The sequence below is a fragment of the Lepidochelys kempii genome, chromosome 1 (assembly GCF_965140285.1).
Source record: "Lepidochelys kempii isolate rLepKem1 chromosome 1, rLepKem1.hap1, whole genome shotgun sequence".
NCBI lineage: Eukaryota > Metazoa > Chordata > Testudines > Cheloniidae > Lepidochelys > Lepidochelys kempii.
The window spans coordinates 153626762-153642255 of NC_136380.1; the positions used below are offsets into that span (position 1 = coordinate 153626762).

At 41.8% G+C, this 15494-nt stretch overlaps 1 protein-coding gene across 13 annotated transcripts in view; it reads right to left on the reverse strand.

Annotated features, from left to right (window-relative positions):
* Positions 1–15494, reverse strand: part of BCOR (BCL6 corepressor) — a 68029-nt gene that overhangs the window by 23367 nt on the left and 29168 nt on the right. For 10 of the 13 annotated variants that reach the window (XM_073358372.2, XM_073358401.2, XM_073358382.2 and 7 more), the window contains 2 exons: positions 6446–6727; positions 5757–6110 (listed from right to left, as the gene is read on the reverse strand). In XM_073358372.2, coding sequence (XP_073214473.1) covers positions 5757–6110; positions 6446–6727 — 636 coding nt within the window. The remainder of the gene's footprint in view (positions 1–5756; positions 6111–6445; positions 6728–15494) is intronic. The other 3 variants (XM_073358437.2, XM_073358444.2, XM_073358483.2) reach the window with 2 other exon arrangements.

The following is a 15494-nucleotide window of genomic DNA, read 5'->3' on the forward strand; positions in this document are numbered from 1 at the left end:
CATAAATGACCATCGTGATCATCTAGTCTGACCAACTGTATAGCACCGGGCACAGAACTTCCCCAAAATAATCCCTATAGCATCTCTTTTAGAAAAACATCTAACCTTGAATTAAAATTTTTCCGTGACAGAGAAGCCACCACAACCCTTGGTATATTGTTCCAATGGTTAATTTCTCTCACGATTAAAAATTTACACCTTATTTCCAGTCTGAATTTGCTTAGTTTAAACTTCCAGCCATTGGATTGTGTTATAACTTTCTCTGCTAGTCTGACGAGTCCATTATTAAATGTTTGTTCCCCATGCAGGTACTTACAAACTGTAATCAAGTCACCCTTTAACCTTCTCTTTGTAAACTAAATAGATTGAGCTCTGAGTCTATCACTATAAGGCATGTTTTCTAATCCTTTAATCATTCTTGTGGCTCATCTCTGAACCCTCTCCAATTTATCAGCATACTTCTTGAATTGTGAACACCAGACCTGGACACAATATTCCAGCAGCGGTCACACCAGTGCCAAATACGGAGGCAAAATAACCTCGCTACTCCTACTCAAGATTCCTGTTTATGCATTCCAGGACTGCATTAGCTCTTTTGGCCATGGCATCACACTGGGAGCTCATGTTCAGCTGTATCTTCCATGACCCCCAAATCTTTTTCAGAGTCACTGCTTCCCAGGATAGAATCCCCCATCCTGTAAGTATGGCCTGTGTTCTTTGTTCCTAGATACATTTATCCATATTAAAAACATGTTTGCCTGCACCCAGTTTACCAAGTGATCCAGATGGTTCTGAATTAGCAACCTGTCCTCTTCTTTATTTACCACTTCCTCAATTTTTGGGTCATCTACAAACATTATCAGTGATGATTTTATATTTTCTTCCGAGCCATTGATAAAAACATTAAATAGCATAGGGCCTAGAACCGATCCCTGAAGTTCCCCACTGGAAACAGACCCACTGGATGATGATTAGGGCCCTACCAAATTCACGGCCATAAAAAACATGTCACGGACAGTGAAATCTGGTCTCCCACCATGAAAGCTGGTCTTTTGTGTGCTTTTACCCTATACTATACAGATTTCACAGGGGAGACCAGCGTTTCTCAAATTGGGCATCCTAACCCAAAAGGGAGTTGCCCGGGGAAGGGGAGTGTCCTGCAAGGTTATTTTAGGGGGGTTGTGGTATTGCCCCCCTTACTTCTGTGCTGCCTTCAGAGCTGGGTGGCCGAAGACTGACTGCTGCTGACTGAAGCCCCAGCTTTGCAGGCAGCAGCGCAGAAGTAAGGGGGGCAATACAATACCATGCCATCCTTACTTCTGTGCTGCTGCTGACTCCGGTTCTGCCTTCAAAGCTGGGCTCCCAGGCAGCAGCCGCCGCTCTCCAGCTGCCCAGCTCTGAAGAAAGAGCAGCACAGAAGTAAGGTGGCAGTACTGCAAAGCCCTAGCACCACAGCTCCTTTTTGGATCAAGCTCCCTACAATTACAACACTGTGAAATTTCAGACTGAAATCATGAAATTTACGATTGTTAAAATCCTATGACTGTGAAATTGACCAAAATGGACCGTGAATTTGGTAGGGCCCTAATGAGGAGTCCCCATTTACAGTTACATTTTGAGACCTAACAGCTAGCCAGTTTTTAATCCATATATGCCATGTTAATTTTATATTGTTCTAATAAAAATGTCATGAGGTATCAAGTCAAACGCCTTACAGAAGGCTAAGTCTATTGCATCAACACTAATACCTTTATTAACCAAACTTGTAACCTCATCTAAAAAAGATATCCTGTCAAACTAACAATGTTGATTAGCATCAACTACATTGCTCTTGTTTAGTTCTCTATTAAAACAAATCTTGTATCAACATAATGGAGGGACTATCTGGGTTCAATGTTATTATTTTTACTGGGTCATCCGATGACTGAGGCTCTGTTGTTCCCAAGGGCCTCAGATCAGGGCTCTCTGAAGTGATGATGCTTTCAGAAAGGGAAATGTGGATGAAGCAAGCTGGAACTAGAATAGAGAGGACATGTGGCACTCAGGACAGAGACCTGCACTTCAATCTAGAGTCTTAGGAGAGCCATCTAGTAGGATGTTCAGAATCTCTTTAGGGATTTGTCTTCTTTCAGTTACCCATATAAGATCAATTTGCACAGGGCTTTCTGGATTTGAGAAAAGTCAACCAGCTCTTTAGAGTAAATGGCCAAACATGTGTGTCAAACATATGGCCCGGGGCCAGATCTGGCCTACCTGATGTATTTATTGGCCCATATGATGCAAAAATCTACGCTTTTAAAAAAAAAAATTGAAGTTTTTAGGTTTCTGGGCCATGAAAACCTTCCAAACATGAACAGCACATAACCAATGTGGTGTTGTCTTCCTGAATTTGCATACAGACTGAAACAGTAACTTAGGTACAAACTCACCTTCCCCTAAATAGTCTCATTGGTGTAACGTGTAAAGCCCAATAACATCCTTCAATGTCATCATTATCTATTTAATCACCAGTTGTTTTAATAGGGGAAAGAGGGCGAGAATAAAACTGAATGGGGGTGCAGTGGGAAGATGGTGGAATTAGGAGTTGCTGCAGATAAATAAATAGAGATAGAAGAATAGAGAAGACTCTAAGAGATGTGGAAGAGGGAGAGAAACACAAAAAGGGAGGACAGGAAAGGAAAAGAGACAGAGGCTGAAAAAGCAGTGGTCCCAAAGAACAGAAGGTCTTCCCACTGAGTGATGCTGAATGCAACAATAAGGTGCTGATCAAATAAAGTTTAGTTACTACATAAAGGCTAGGTTCTACTCTTTAACTTGCTTGAGATCTATGAATCATGAGAAAAGTTGGGGAACTATTGGATCAGAAGAGCTAAGGCCGACTTCCTCCTCATGCAACTTCTGAGCATGGAGAGGCCTATCTAGATAATGATGGGGAAGAATTTCCAAGTCCTGGTAAATGGAGAAAAACAAATCAAAGAATTTACAGTTCAGTGGGGATGGAAGTAACAGTTACGACAAAATGACTTGAAAGCCCTTAAGTGTCTCTTGAGAATGGGTGGGCCGGGCATAATTTAAATCATGTCCAAGGTGCTATTAAGGGCTTATTCTTGTTTCACATTGTCAAAGGGTGCCAGGATGCCTCTGAAAATAGCACTGGAATCTAAAAACCACATATTGCTTCAAGCCAAAATGTTAAAAAGAGAAGAGAAGGTCTGGCAATATCATATCAGGCATTGCAAAGGAAAGCTAGCATCAACATTACAGAATCCAGCTTTCTGGCCTCCCCCTCTTTGGGGTCCTACAAGACCTCTTCTTCTGCCACACACACCTTGGTAGCTCACAAAGTAATAGAAAAGAGGTTTTGACTCTCCTAAGACAGCTGTCGATCTTCAGGTCCACTAAAACCTACCCCATCGATTAACATCAAGATCTCCATCCCCACCATGAACAATCCTGACTGAAATGAAGGATAGACAAGGTAATTTTTGGGACAATTTGGTAATTTTATGCAATCGGACTGGATACCATTTTAGAGATCTTATTGACTGGATTTCTTTTTGTTGGGGTTGGACCACCTGGCCTCAGCAATTCTCAAGAGATTCGGTATGGGGCAAGTGGAGCAGCTTTTCCTATGCCTCATCGTGACGGGGTCCTAGCTGAAGGTTGGATGAGTTGCAGGTTTTAGGCTATCAAATCAACCAAGTCTGTTAGTGAACAAGCAACCTGGGACATCTGATTCAGAGTGCTCAGAGCAGGTGGGAAGCTCCTCTTCATCCTCCAAGAACTGGGGCAAATATTAGAGCTTGTCTACGTTTAAAACACTGCAGCTGTAGCACTTCTGTGAAGACTCTACTGACGGCAATGGTAGGGATTCTCCCATCGCCGTAGGTAATCTGCCCCCTGAGAGGCAGTAAGTACTTAGGTCAGTGGCAGAATTCTCCTGTCGACATAGTGCTGTCTACACTAGAGGTTAGGCCAGTTTCACACCCCTGAGTGACGTAGTTAAAAATCCACACCCCTAAGCAACATAGTTATATCGACCTAATTTCCTCATGTAGACCAGGCCTTAGTTACATCTAGGAGAGTCCTCAAAACAAACAGACTAGATTTGCTTGGGGGTGGAAGGAGGAAGGAGACAATACTTACAGCCTTTGATCTGCATATCCTGAAAGGGAGAAGGAGAGCTTCATCCTCTACTTTTAAGAGTGGGATGGAGGAAGAAGGAAGAGCTATGTGAGAAGATGTGGAGGGTCTGTGAGCAGAAATAGCCACATGGTTTGGGTTTGCAGGATGCCAGTCAAGACAGCACAAAGCATGTTGAGGATATGTAAGTGCAGCTGAGATTTTAAGTTGTTTAGGTTTGTGGGAGCAATGCCTCCTCAAATTACTGAGGTAACTAATCACCTGAGGTTTGACAGCCAGGGAAGGGGAGAGAGAAGACAAAAATGAAGCAGCATGTGAATGGTGGGAGGGAGGGGCAGTAAAACAGGGAAAGAGCCGTAGTGCTTGGCCCCTCCCTGGAATACTGTGGGCAGCTGGAGCTGGCCACTGTGACAGTTCAGGGGAGGTCTCTGGGAGCACACCTCTTCCACCCATTGGCTCAACACTTGCTGGCTGCCATGGTGATGGAGCAGAAATAAGAAGCGAGCAAGCTCCAGACTGGAGTAAGTGGGGAGACAGTCCTGCTTAGGAGAAGCCCCCAGACTGAAGTAATAGAACATCAGGAGAAGACTGCCAGCATGCGGAGCTAAATACAGGAACAGGAGCCTTTGATGCTGCTGGTTGGGCCTTGCTCAGCTATTGAAGCAGTTGTGGGGGTGGGGAGGAATCATACTGTTAGTCAAGGGGAATCCCTGTAGCGCTTCAGTGAAGAGCTTCTCCCGCCGGCACACTTAATGCACCTCCCTGAGAGGCCAGTAGCTATGTTGACAGGAAAAGCCCTCCCATCAACATAGCGCTGAGGTCAATATAATTGCATCACTCAGGGGTGTGGATTTTTCATACCCTGAGCGACGTAGTTATGCTGATGTAAGTTTACAGCATGGACCTGGCCTGAGATGCACAGTGAACTAGAGGAGCAGGAGAGAGAGAGAACCTAGCAAGATATCCTGAAGAACAGAGCCCTCAGTGCGTGGCTGAGGGAAGCTCAGCGCCTGCGCATGGAAGAATACTGGGGAGCAATGTCAGGGCAGTTCATCAGGCGTGTCTGTAGAGAAAGCAAACAGGCAGACTGCACTAAGGGAAAAACACAGGGGTAACCTCTTGACTGCCTCTAAGCCTTTGAGAAAGCAGAAAAACTCAGCAGTTCTTAACCTGATGGAACAGCAGATTCCCAAGATAGAGAATCAGAGTCTTCATGGTACTCATACTGGACTTCTTGTTTGTTTTTAATTATACCCAAAAAGCACTAATCCATTTAGCTATACATGCAGTAAGTATTTTTACATGGACTAACAACCTGAGATTTTTTTTTTCTAAATCAGAACTATTCCTGAATTATAAGAATGCCAAAAGATCTGCAGACACAAAGCTTCAATTTTAAAGTCATTTGAACCACAATTTAAAACAAACAAACACACACCACACACGCACCCCCACCTGACAAATTTTAGCTAGTGATCTTTTTATAGTGGAGCTGTAAGTCCTTATACATGTGGACTTCTATAAAAACTGCTGACGATTCCTTAACAGTGGTGGCAGCATGCATCACTACTAATGCTATGCCAGCTGATGTTTCCCTAGTAGTCTCTGCATACCTTGTTCATTGTCACTTGTTTTGAGGGACTCTTCAGACCAACTTCTATTGCTTTTGACCTCTGACCTTTTCCTGGTGTGCCTTTCTTCTGTGCAGTCTTTGACCTTTGCAGTGGCCTCTGGCTGAACAGCCTCAGCTAAATCTTTCCTGCTTTGCCGGCCCAACTTGCCGGACGGGGATCTCTCTGGTGACACCTGCTGCTCCCATAGTTCCCTAAGATGCTGCAGGTGACGCTGCTTTTTGGGATGGAGCCCTGTTAATTCAATGCACACCTTCAGGTTGGTCACCTCATTACAATTGGGCTCTTCTAAGTGGTTAGAGGAATTGTTTGTCATTTCCCTCTCAGGCCAGTCATCTAATGGAAAAATAACTAAAAATTAATCAAAAAGCCCCCTCAACTTAAAACAAAAACTACATTTCACTTGCGGGGCATATAGTCTCAGCTTTACCACCACACTATGCATTTTAAAAGGTTTGGTCATTAAGGGTCACATGCACTAGGGTCATTTGCATTGCTATGGCTACAGTGTCCAATCACTAGTGCTTTACCCTCAGATACCAAGAGATTATTTTAAGTGAAATGACAGTGCTCAGATTGGTAACTATCAAGTTCATAAATGGAGACGTTAATTCATAGGGATACTCCTTTCACAAGAAATTCCTTAAGGGAGACCAAAGCAATGGGGTTACCTTTGGAGCTCCTCCTCTTTTTTGCCTTTGACACAGCTTCATCCTGCAGTTCATCCACATAGTTTTCGTTTTGGCTGGCCCCATTCTGTACTTTCTCGCCAGAGGGTTTACGCTTTCTATCCAGACGTGGGCATGGATGCTGACCGATATAGTCTGTTGACTGGTCCCCTATATTTTCATAGAGGGAATGTCTCTCCAGATAATATTTCTCAGTTGGAGGGTCTCTTTCCTCTGAGGTTTCAAGAAAATGATCTTGGCTGTTTTCTGCACTATTAAAATCACCTAAAAATAATTAAAAAACAAAACTGAGTCTGTTGTGAAATAACTCATTTCTGATCTCTTCAATTTCAATCTCCTAATAATATATCCTTATGATTTCTGAACCAAAACAAGAAATAGTTTATTTTAGATCAAATTTTGCTACAGTCAGCTGTAAAACAGCAACTTTCTCAGCAGTCAAGTTGAAAACCAAGCACGTCTTCAAATTTTCGGCCTTCAATTTTTAGCCAGCATCCAATCAGGCACTTCACCATACAAGTAGCCATAGAAATGCCACAGTATACTTACCTTTCTCTTTAATTCAGGGTTTTTCCAGGACTTTAAAGAATCACCTTTAGATATCAAAAGCACATACTCTTTTGAAAGAGCAACCTTAAAAATCAGATAGCAATGCAAGCTTCATTTCTGCAATGGCTTTTATAAAATTAATTTCAGCAGCTCTGATACTTTAAGTCAATGCAAGACTAATCATGCCAGACTGCAGAGCCTGATTACAAGAATTCAACCCTGCTACTGTGTGTCCTTGGATGTACAAATGGAAAACAAGTGAATGCACATTCTAGCACTCACTCTTTGATACGAAAAACACTTCAAGAATAGCTGTGAAATGATAAGACACTACCTGAATTTATTTTAAGGTTATATGAAGCCTTGTACACCCGTAATAATCTCCCAGTCACCGTATAGCAAGCTCCCTCCATCTCTTCCTTCAAAAAAATCCAGCACTCACTTATTCCATGAAACTTTGCAGCTACAGTGACCATATAAGCCTTGAAAAATTTACCTGATGCTACCTGAGTAAGCAAAGAGTCCTGTGGCACCTTCTAGACTAACAGACTGTTAGTCTAGAAGGTGCCACAGGACTCTTTGCCACTTTTACAGATCCAGACTAACATGGCTACCCCTCTGATACTTGAATAAGATTACTAGCCAAGGAGAAAAACCCTATGCTACCATGTCCCTTCAAACTTAAGAACCTGATTCAGGATCTTAAGCGCATGCTTAATTTCAAGGGGACTTAAACATTGTACAGGGATTCTTTGACTAGAGATTATTTCCTGAAACAGAACCCAAACAAACAAAATAGGTGCATACTACTTATTATGCACTATAGAATTATAGAAGGTTAGGGTTGGAAGGGACCTCAGGAGGTTATCTAGTCCAACCCCCTGCTTGAAGCAGGGCCAATCCCCAATTTTTCCTCCAGATGGCCCCCTCAAGGATTGAACTCACAACCCTGGGTTCAGCAGGCCCATGCTCAAACCACTGAGCTATCCCTCACTTAAGTAACACATCCATCAACTTTGAATTTTTAATATTATATATACACACACTTTTATATATTAGAGTTTACATCTCTCATAAGTCTTACCCTTTCTGGCTCACTCTTCTGTTGTCTTTCCCCCCTGCCCAAGTATTGTTTACAGTCCATTTCCTCTTTTCTTTCTCCCCATCTCCCAACATTTCAAATCCCTTTTGCTTCCATATACATTGTCATGTCTTCCTCAGCCCCTCTCCCCTCAAAACTGCTCTCACATACACAAAGTCCACTTCGTTTCTCATTTATCCCATCAATCTCTTCTCTTCAACCACATCTGCTCACCCACTACCCTCTTCCTTTCACTCACCCTGGCCCCATTTACTCATCTCCACCCATCCCATCTACTTAGTCATGCTTGTCCCTTCTTACACAGGGCTTGACACATTTTCCAGAACCCCAACTATCTGTGAACTATATTAAGGGTCCCCACTCTCCTTTTGGCAATGCCCAGGCAAGAAGAAAAGCCAATCCCCATTGACTGGGAAAGGCAGAGGGTAAATTGAGCTGGCTCACCACCATTCCATTCGCCAGTACTTCTCCTCGGTGCCTGCCTCCTCTGCTCCTTGAACTTAAAAGACAACCTTCAAAATGTGAATCAGCTACAAACCAATGCAATTACGTCTGCATGAATCTGCAGACAGAATGAAATAATTATGTGTAGTGCACAGTATTTCCTTAAATAGGTGCTGGTTCTGAAGTCTCATGTTGACATTTACATTGTCTTCATTATTTTCTATTTTACTGCTGTTCAAAGAACACAAAAGAGGACTATCCTATTATGAAAATCTCAAAAGTCTTCTACAAGCAGCATCTCATTGTTCAGGGGTAGTCAATTTGTGTGTGTCAAGGTCCAAATTTCTTGGTCAACATATAGTCAAGGTCCAGATTCCAGAAAAAAATAATAAAAAATCCCAACGATAATAAATAAATAAAATAATAATAAATGAGTAAATAAGGATTTCAGGGTCTGTTCAGTCTGGGGGTCTGGACTTTGCCCACAGTGTACCTATTGACTACCCCATCATAGTGTGTCATAAGTGACTAGAGCTTGAGAAAGGTTTTCTCCCCCCGAGGAGTTCATGCTAGTTTTCCTACCAGAACCTGGACCCTGCTTGGGGCATCATCTTTTGTAGCCTTGAGCGAATAGGTTCCTGACAAAGCCAAGCACCCAAATAGTCTGGCTGTTGGAAGGAAGGGGGTGAGGGGTGAAAAGTGAGCGTGTTTCCCAAACCTCTCCTCAGACTTCTCTAACTACTATAAGGATGGTATCAAGTCCTTCCTTAGGCTTTGTCTATGTTCTGCCACACCACAGAGCAGCTCCAAAACTACCACCATCCCCTGCTGACCACAATACTTCCCAGCTGAAGCAAAGCTAAATTGACCTCATGTCTGTCAGTTTTACTGCTGCCCTTAGGGTTTCCTTTAGCAGCAGCGATAGTGAAGCAGCCTCTGGTCAGTTTCCACTTACTGTAACCTGGAAAAGCTCTAAGCAGCAGTTAAGGCATTTCAGCTGTCTGCAGGCTCCAGAAAAAACACTGCATAAAAGTTTAAACTCCATTTAGAAGCTTACAAACTCAACCAATAAAAGGACAAGAGGTAAAAGCCAGAGGCACTTTCTCAAGAAAGCACTATATTTGTCCTGTGGAATGTTCATGCCCTGACCATACCTCTCTGTGGCTGTTTGGTACTGTGTGAACCCATTTTTTAGATTGTTCATCTTATACATAACACTGATATGTCTTATTCTTTTTAAAAAAAGAAAACAAAGATTGGAAGACTGGAGCAGCGACCTTAATTTATTATACTCTTTCTCCAAAAAGTTACTGTCCAAAATCAAAATGCACTTGTAAATATTAGACACCTGCACATCTGATAACAATGTACTAAGAGTATCCAGCCTCATATAACATCAGCACATCAGATTTGTTCTGCACAAATTTAAAAGAAGTTGGACCGGCAACACTTCAAGTTATCACTTCAAAAATGTCTCTAAAAACATAAAATAAAATCTGATAAAGTGATCTACACACTCTCTCTCATCATTTTGTGTTTAACTCCCTGAACAGACAAGGTCAAAGGGTATTTCATCACATTTCTAGTAGTTACATTTTTTAGGTGTTCACCCATACCAGAAATTATGTAGCGTCTTTCAGATTGAAAATCACTGTTGTGGAACGGTCTCCCTGTCGATAATGCACTTTGGAATGAGAAAGGGCAGGAACACCCTGATTACCTCCTAGAGATCCCTTGTAAGGACCTGGAGGAGGAGCAATCCTTATTGTGACCATCCAGAGACTGCAGGTGGGATCTGCAGGGAACAGCCATTTAGCACCCCCTCGTTACTAATGAAAAAGTGACATCAAATTATTGTGACATCCCTAAAAGTGACATCCCTAATTCTTTTATTTCCAATCAGGATCTGACCTAGAAACCCAGAATGCCTTGCAAAGAATAGCCCCAAGAATGAAGAAGTGGCGATGTTCACTTTAGTCTCATTATCATCAGTCCTTCATTCACATAGTTTTTCTGATACATTGTTTCTAGAGAGAAGAGCAAAACCACCACCAATGCCAGTCCACATGTCTGTGGCAAATAGCTGATGGGAGTAGTTCCACTCATTCCTGTCCTCTGAGTCTACCACATAAGCAGTAGGAAACTCAGTGATGCCCCCATGATGGCAGCATGATAACCTATTACTGTCAAGCTAGCAGGCCAGTTCTTTACTGACCCATTTTAAAAGATTAGGAACATTAGATGCTCAACGTATATAAAACGTGACACATTATAATCTGCCTATGCCAATGCTGCAAAGTGAGGGAAGAGATATTCAGGCAGAATTGTAAAGTTATTAAAATATTTTGGGAAGCATACTGACTATACTGTATTTGCAGACTATCAAAAATACACTTTTCTACAATTTTACTGGTAATGCCCTTAAAAACTAAAGACTCATTTCTGTTCAGCAAAGTTCTACAAACAAAAAGTCTGGGCTTTCAGATGGCCCATAGTTTGGCACTGTCTTCTCAGGCATGTGCCCTACATCAAAGCATTATCATTATGGAGTCTAGTTATGCCAAATGCCAAGAAGTTGTTAGTTTTTTGTTTTTTGCTCAGAACAACTGCAGTATTTTCACAGAACACAACTCCTGTGAACTCTATTAATATTTTACCACCAGATTCCACTCTGTCCTGAAACTGGTTTGGAAAGCCATCTGGACCAAAGACACAGGACTCCCAAAATCCAGGTATGAATATCAAAGAAAAGTGCATTAGCACAAGGATAGTCTCCCCTCTTTGGGCCCATACGCAGAGTTTGGTCTTCCTCAGGCACTCATGCCTCCCCTGTACCCTTTACTCTGCTAAGAAAGCAAACTGAAAACGCACTTTGGAGTTTTCAAATCACCACTACTATTCAAATAATAAGCAGCAGAAAGAGACTAATATAATAGTAAATGCTAGTTTTCACATCAAACACATCACATAAGAAGGTTAACTCTAAAACAGCAAATGCTGCTACAGTGAAGGGCAACACATTCCTGACATCATTTGCTAACCGCAGTCCAGTCATACTAACTCAGCAACAAAAGCCACCTTTTACTATCCTTTAAAATTGGAAACTGTAAAGAATGACGACTCTACACGTATTGTTTTCCACTTGAAGGAGTATCCCCAGTGCACTGGTCACACTTTGTGAGAAAGAAATGATTATTAAAAACTTTTCTTCATTTTCTTCTCCATCTTCCTTTTCTTGCCAGCACAAATTCTATTTAACAACACATCTCCCATACAATGTGAACAGAAAACACATACCTTAGTTTTTAAACTGCAGTTCTTTCTTTATAGATAAAGTGGCAACTAGAACCAGTTTTTCCTCTCCTCTTCAGTGACTTCTCACTGCAGGCATTTAAGTAAGATGCCTTTTAGTCCTCATCCCAACTTTTCACAGGACACTTTATCTGAACATGAACTAGCATTCATCACCAAGATCACAACAAAAATAGAATTCATTCAGCCAAGTCGCTTGTCAAGATAAAGCAAGCCATATTCTGACTATCCCATGGGGGGAAAAAATTCACATTTTCCCTCTCTGGATGTCTTTTCCCGGATATTTTCCATCCTTGTTCCCTTCACCTAAATCCATTATATTCAGAATCATGAGGCTTTTTTGCACCACTGCCAGTCATTGCAAGGTAATGCTGACCAAGCCAAATGGCAACAACAGAATGTTTGCTGTTTTGATCTTTCATTACTCAGCATGCATACAAGCAAGAAACTGAAGGATTACCCATGCTGTGTGCTAAGAAACAGACACCTAGCAAAGAGGCTGCAGATCAGTTCTTAACATCTGAATTTTAACCTCCTTGCAAATAAAAGGCATTATACTTCCATGCACAGAATTGCCATAATCTCCTCCTCACACCCACATTCCCCAAAATCTCTGAACATACTGTTTAATCCTTAATAGAGAAAAATAAAAACGGGTATCTCTCTACTGTAATATCAGAGAAGCAAAACTACCAGTTTGTCTATCAAGACATTTGCAGCTTGTAGAATTTTATTTACTCTTACATATTTTTGTATGATTTTAGTACTGCTCAAAAATTGTGGTGGTTTACCAACATGCTTGTGTCACATGACCTACACTGAAGTAAATGTACCTATCTGTATGCTTAAATCACTTGATCACTGAACATTTCTATGACTCACGACACACACATCCCATAATTTATTGTGTTTGTGCTATGGAAATGCTCTATAGAAGCATTGCCACAGCAACATTTACTAGTCACCTTAGCAACAAAGCAGCTTCACTACTGTTCGCATATTTCCCACTGAGTCCTAAACAAGATAGAAGAGTATTAAGACACTTACAGTTTATCCCTCTATTTAACCAAGTTTGAATCTTTGTACTCTTCTGCAGAGAGAGAGAGAGCCTATTCCTAGCAACAGTCTGCATTCTAAACACTGAAGAAACGTCTTAGAAGTCATTAGACAATGTGAACCAGTTTATTACGTTATCATGGAGTTTTGGGGGATGGCAAGGCTTTACCCATGTGCCACTTGACTAAACCCCCGAGACAGCCCAGAAAAAAAACTGGGGCTGTCAGATGGCTGTACGAATTCATTTAAAAAAAAAAAAAGGCAGAGTGGCAAAAATATTCATTATACCATTATTATTGCTGTAGGAGGCAAGAGTTATAGAAGTAGTGTCTGAAACTCCCACTAGATCTTAAGGCAATGATCCTGTATTATGTTCTATGCACAGACTACTGAACCCTGCACAGGGCCCCACTGACATGACTGGGGCCTTGCAAGGTCACAGCAGTTGAGCTGCATACCACATTACAGGATCAGGCTTTAAATTGTATTTGTTTTTCTTTCAAATTCAGGTTAGCCAGCTGAAGGTTCACAGCAGGGCTCAAATTTAACATTTTACCAAAAATTACTGATTAATCAAATAATTTTGTTCGTGCATTTCCTGCTAGCATCTGGAAGGCCTACTGCTGTAATATTAGATAGAAATTTATGAACATTATATAAAACAAAATGTAGCATCTTTTCAGCATCAAGATCCAACATAGGAGGCAGAGCATAAGCTAGGAGAAGTTCTGAAATACAGTTGTTTAAAGTTCTATTCAATTTTAAACCTTTCAGCAGAGATTAGGAATTGGATGGTGGGGGTTGGGGGGGGGGGAATGAGAGTATTTACATTTTCTCCTGTGAGCATGGTTGTTGAAAGCCACAGCTGGTAAATTGAGGAGAACACTAGGCAAAGTTTATCACATCTTTGCCAGTTGTTATTCGGTTAGAGAGATGGGTCAGGATTCCCAGCAATTCAAGCTGCACCAGAGCACCAAAAATACTATGCTAGAGGCATTCAAGAAGTGCAAAATTCATATCCCTGATTTAATCAGCTGCTATACCAAGGAGCAGAAGGTGAAACAGGGCCGTAAAAAATTTTTACTGAGACCAGGTCTATACTATAAACTTACACCGGTATCACTAAGTCACTCAGGGGTATGAAAAATCCACATCCTTGAGCAATGCAGTTATACTGACCTAACCCCCACTATAGATAGTGCTATATTCTCCCATCAACATAGCTATTGCCTCTTCCGGAGGTGCATTAACTACACCAATGGTAGAAACTCTCACGTCGGCTAGTAACATCTTCACTGAAGCTCTACAACGGTGCAGCTATGCCGCTGCAGCACTTTAAGGGTATGTCCCACTACAAAAATGATGTTGACTTAAGTTACATTGATGTACAGCCAATGAGTAATTAAATCACTTTTGCATAGCCACACTATGCTCCTTGTGTCGGCAGCGCACAACCTCACCAGGAGCACTTGTGCCAATTGTACTGTCAGTGTGGGGCACTGTGGGATGGCTTCAGAACAGTGTAAGCAATGCACTGACACTGTGTCAACCTAATTGCTACGCCTCTCACAGAGGTGGAGTTATTAAGTTGGCATAGCGGACCGAGTTACATCGGCAGGAGCAACATTTTAATTAAGATGCTTACAGAGTTAGGTCGACGTAAGCTGCCTTGCATCGACCTAACCCTGCAGCGTAGACCAGGGCTAAGTGCAGACCTGCCTTGGGAACCAAATTAGTATCTGCAAGCATAGTTGCTGCAAAGCCCATCACATGCAAGAGAAACTTGCTAAAAGAAAGCTGCATTTTTAAAAGTTTATAGATTTTGCAATTTTAGCAAGCCTATAAAACTTCCCATTAATTCATAGCTAATTAATTGCGCACAGGAACATACTCACAAAACGTCATAATACCCTCCCCCACACCCAGCAATTCTTTACTAGTTCCAAATGCATTTCATCCAATGGAGTCTCATAAGCCAGAACACTGCTAAGTTATGGATTTGAGACAACTGCAATTGTACGGTTTGGTTTTATTTTTTTGCTATTTTCTGCATCTTCAAAAGTGTAATTAAGATTACATTTATAATAGTGAGGGATAATCCTCAAACAAGTGAGATGTGCATCTGAAGAAACTTTTCTCTCTCCTTCTCTCACCCTCCGGACTATTCCCTGTTTTCTCTCTCATTAATCAACTCCGGTTTGATCTACTTTTGGCAATAGCCTGTTCTTCCCTTCAGCCTACCTCTGTGAGAGCTTAGGTGACCTGCCCTCCCTCCAACAGTGGCATCCAGGTGGCACGACCCAGATGCTGCTGCTCTTACACCACTTTGATGTTTCAAAATGTGTGTGGGATTTAATGGAGGCCATTACAAGTGTGCAGTGCACTCTGAGGTGTGAGTAATGCTGGGAACTGAAAGCTCTAGCAGTAGCACCCTGTAGAAAGTCTATCATGCTTATGACCAGGCAATGGGATACTGTAGAACAACAAGGCCTCATTGCTCCTGAAAACTCACTCAATAGACCTCAGGGAATAGGAGGCTGAGTTTCTAGAAGCTAAGCTTGGTTGCCA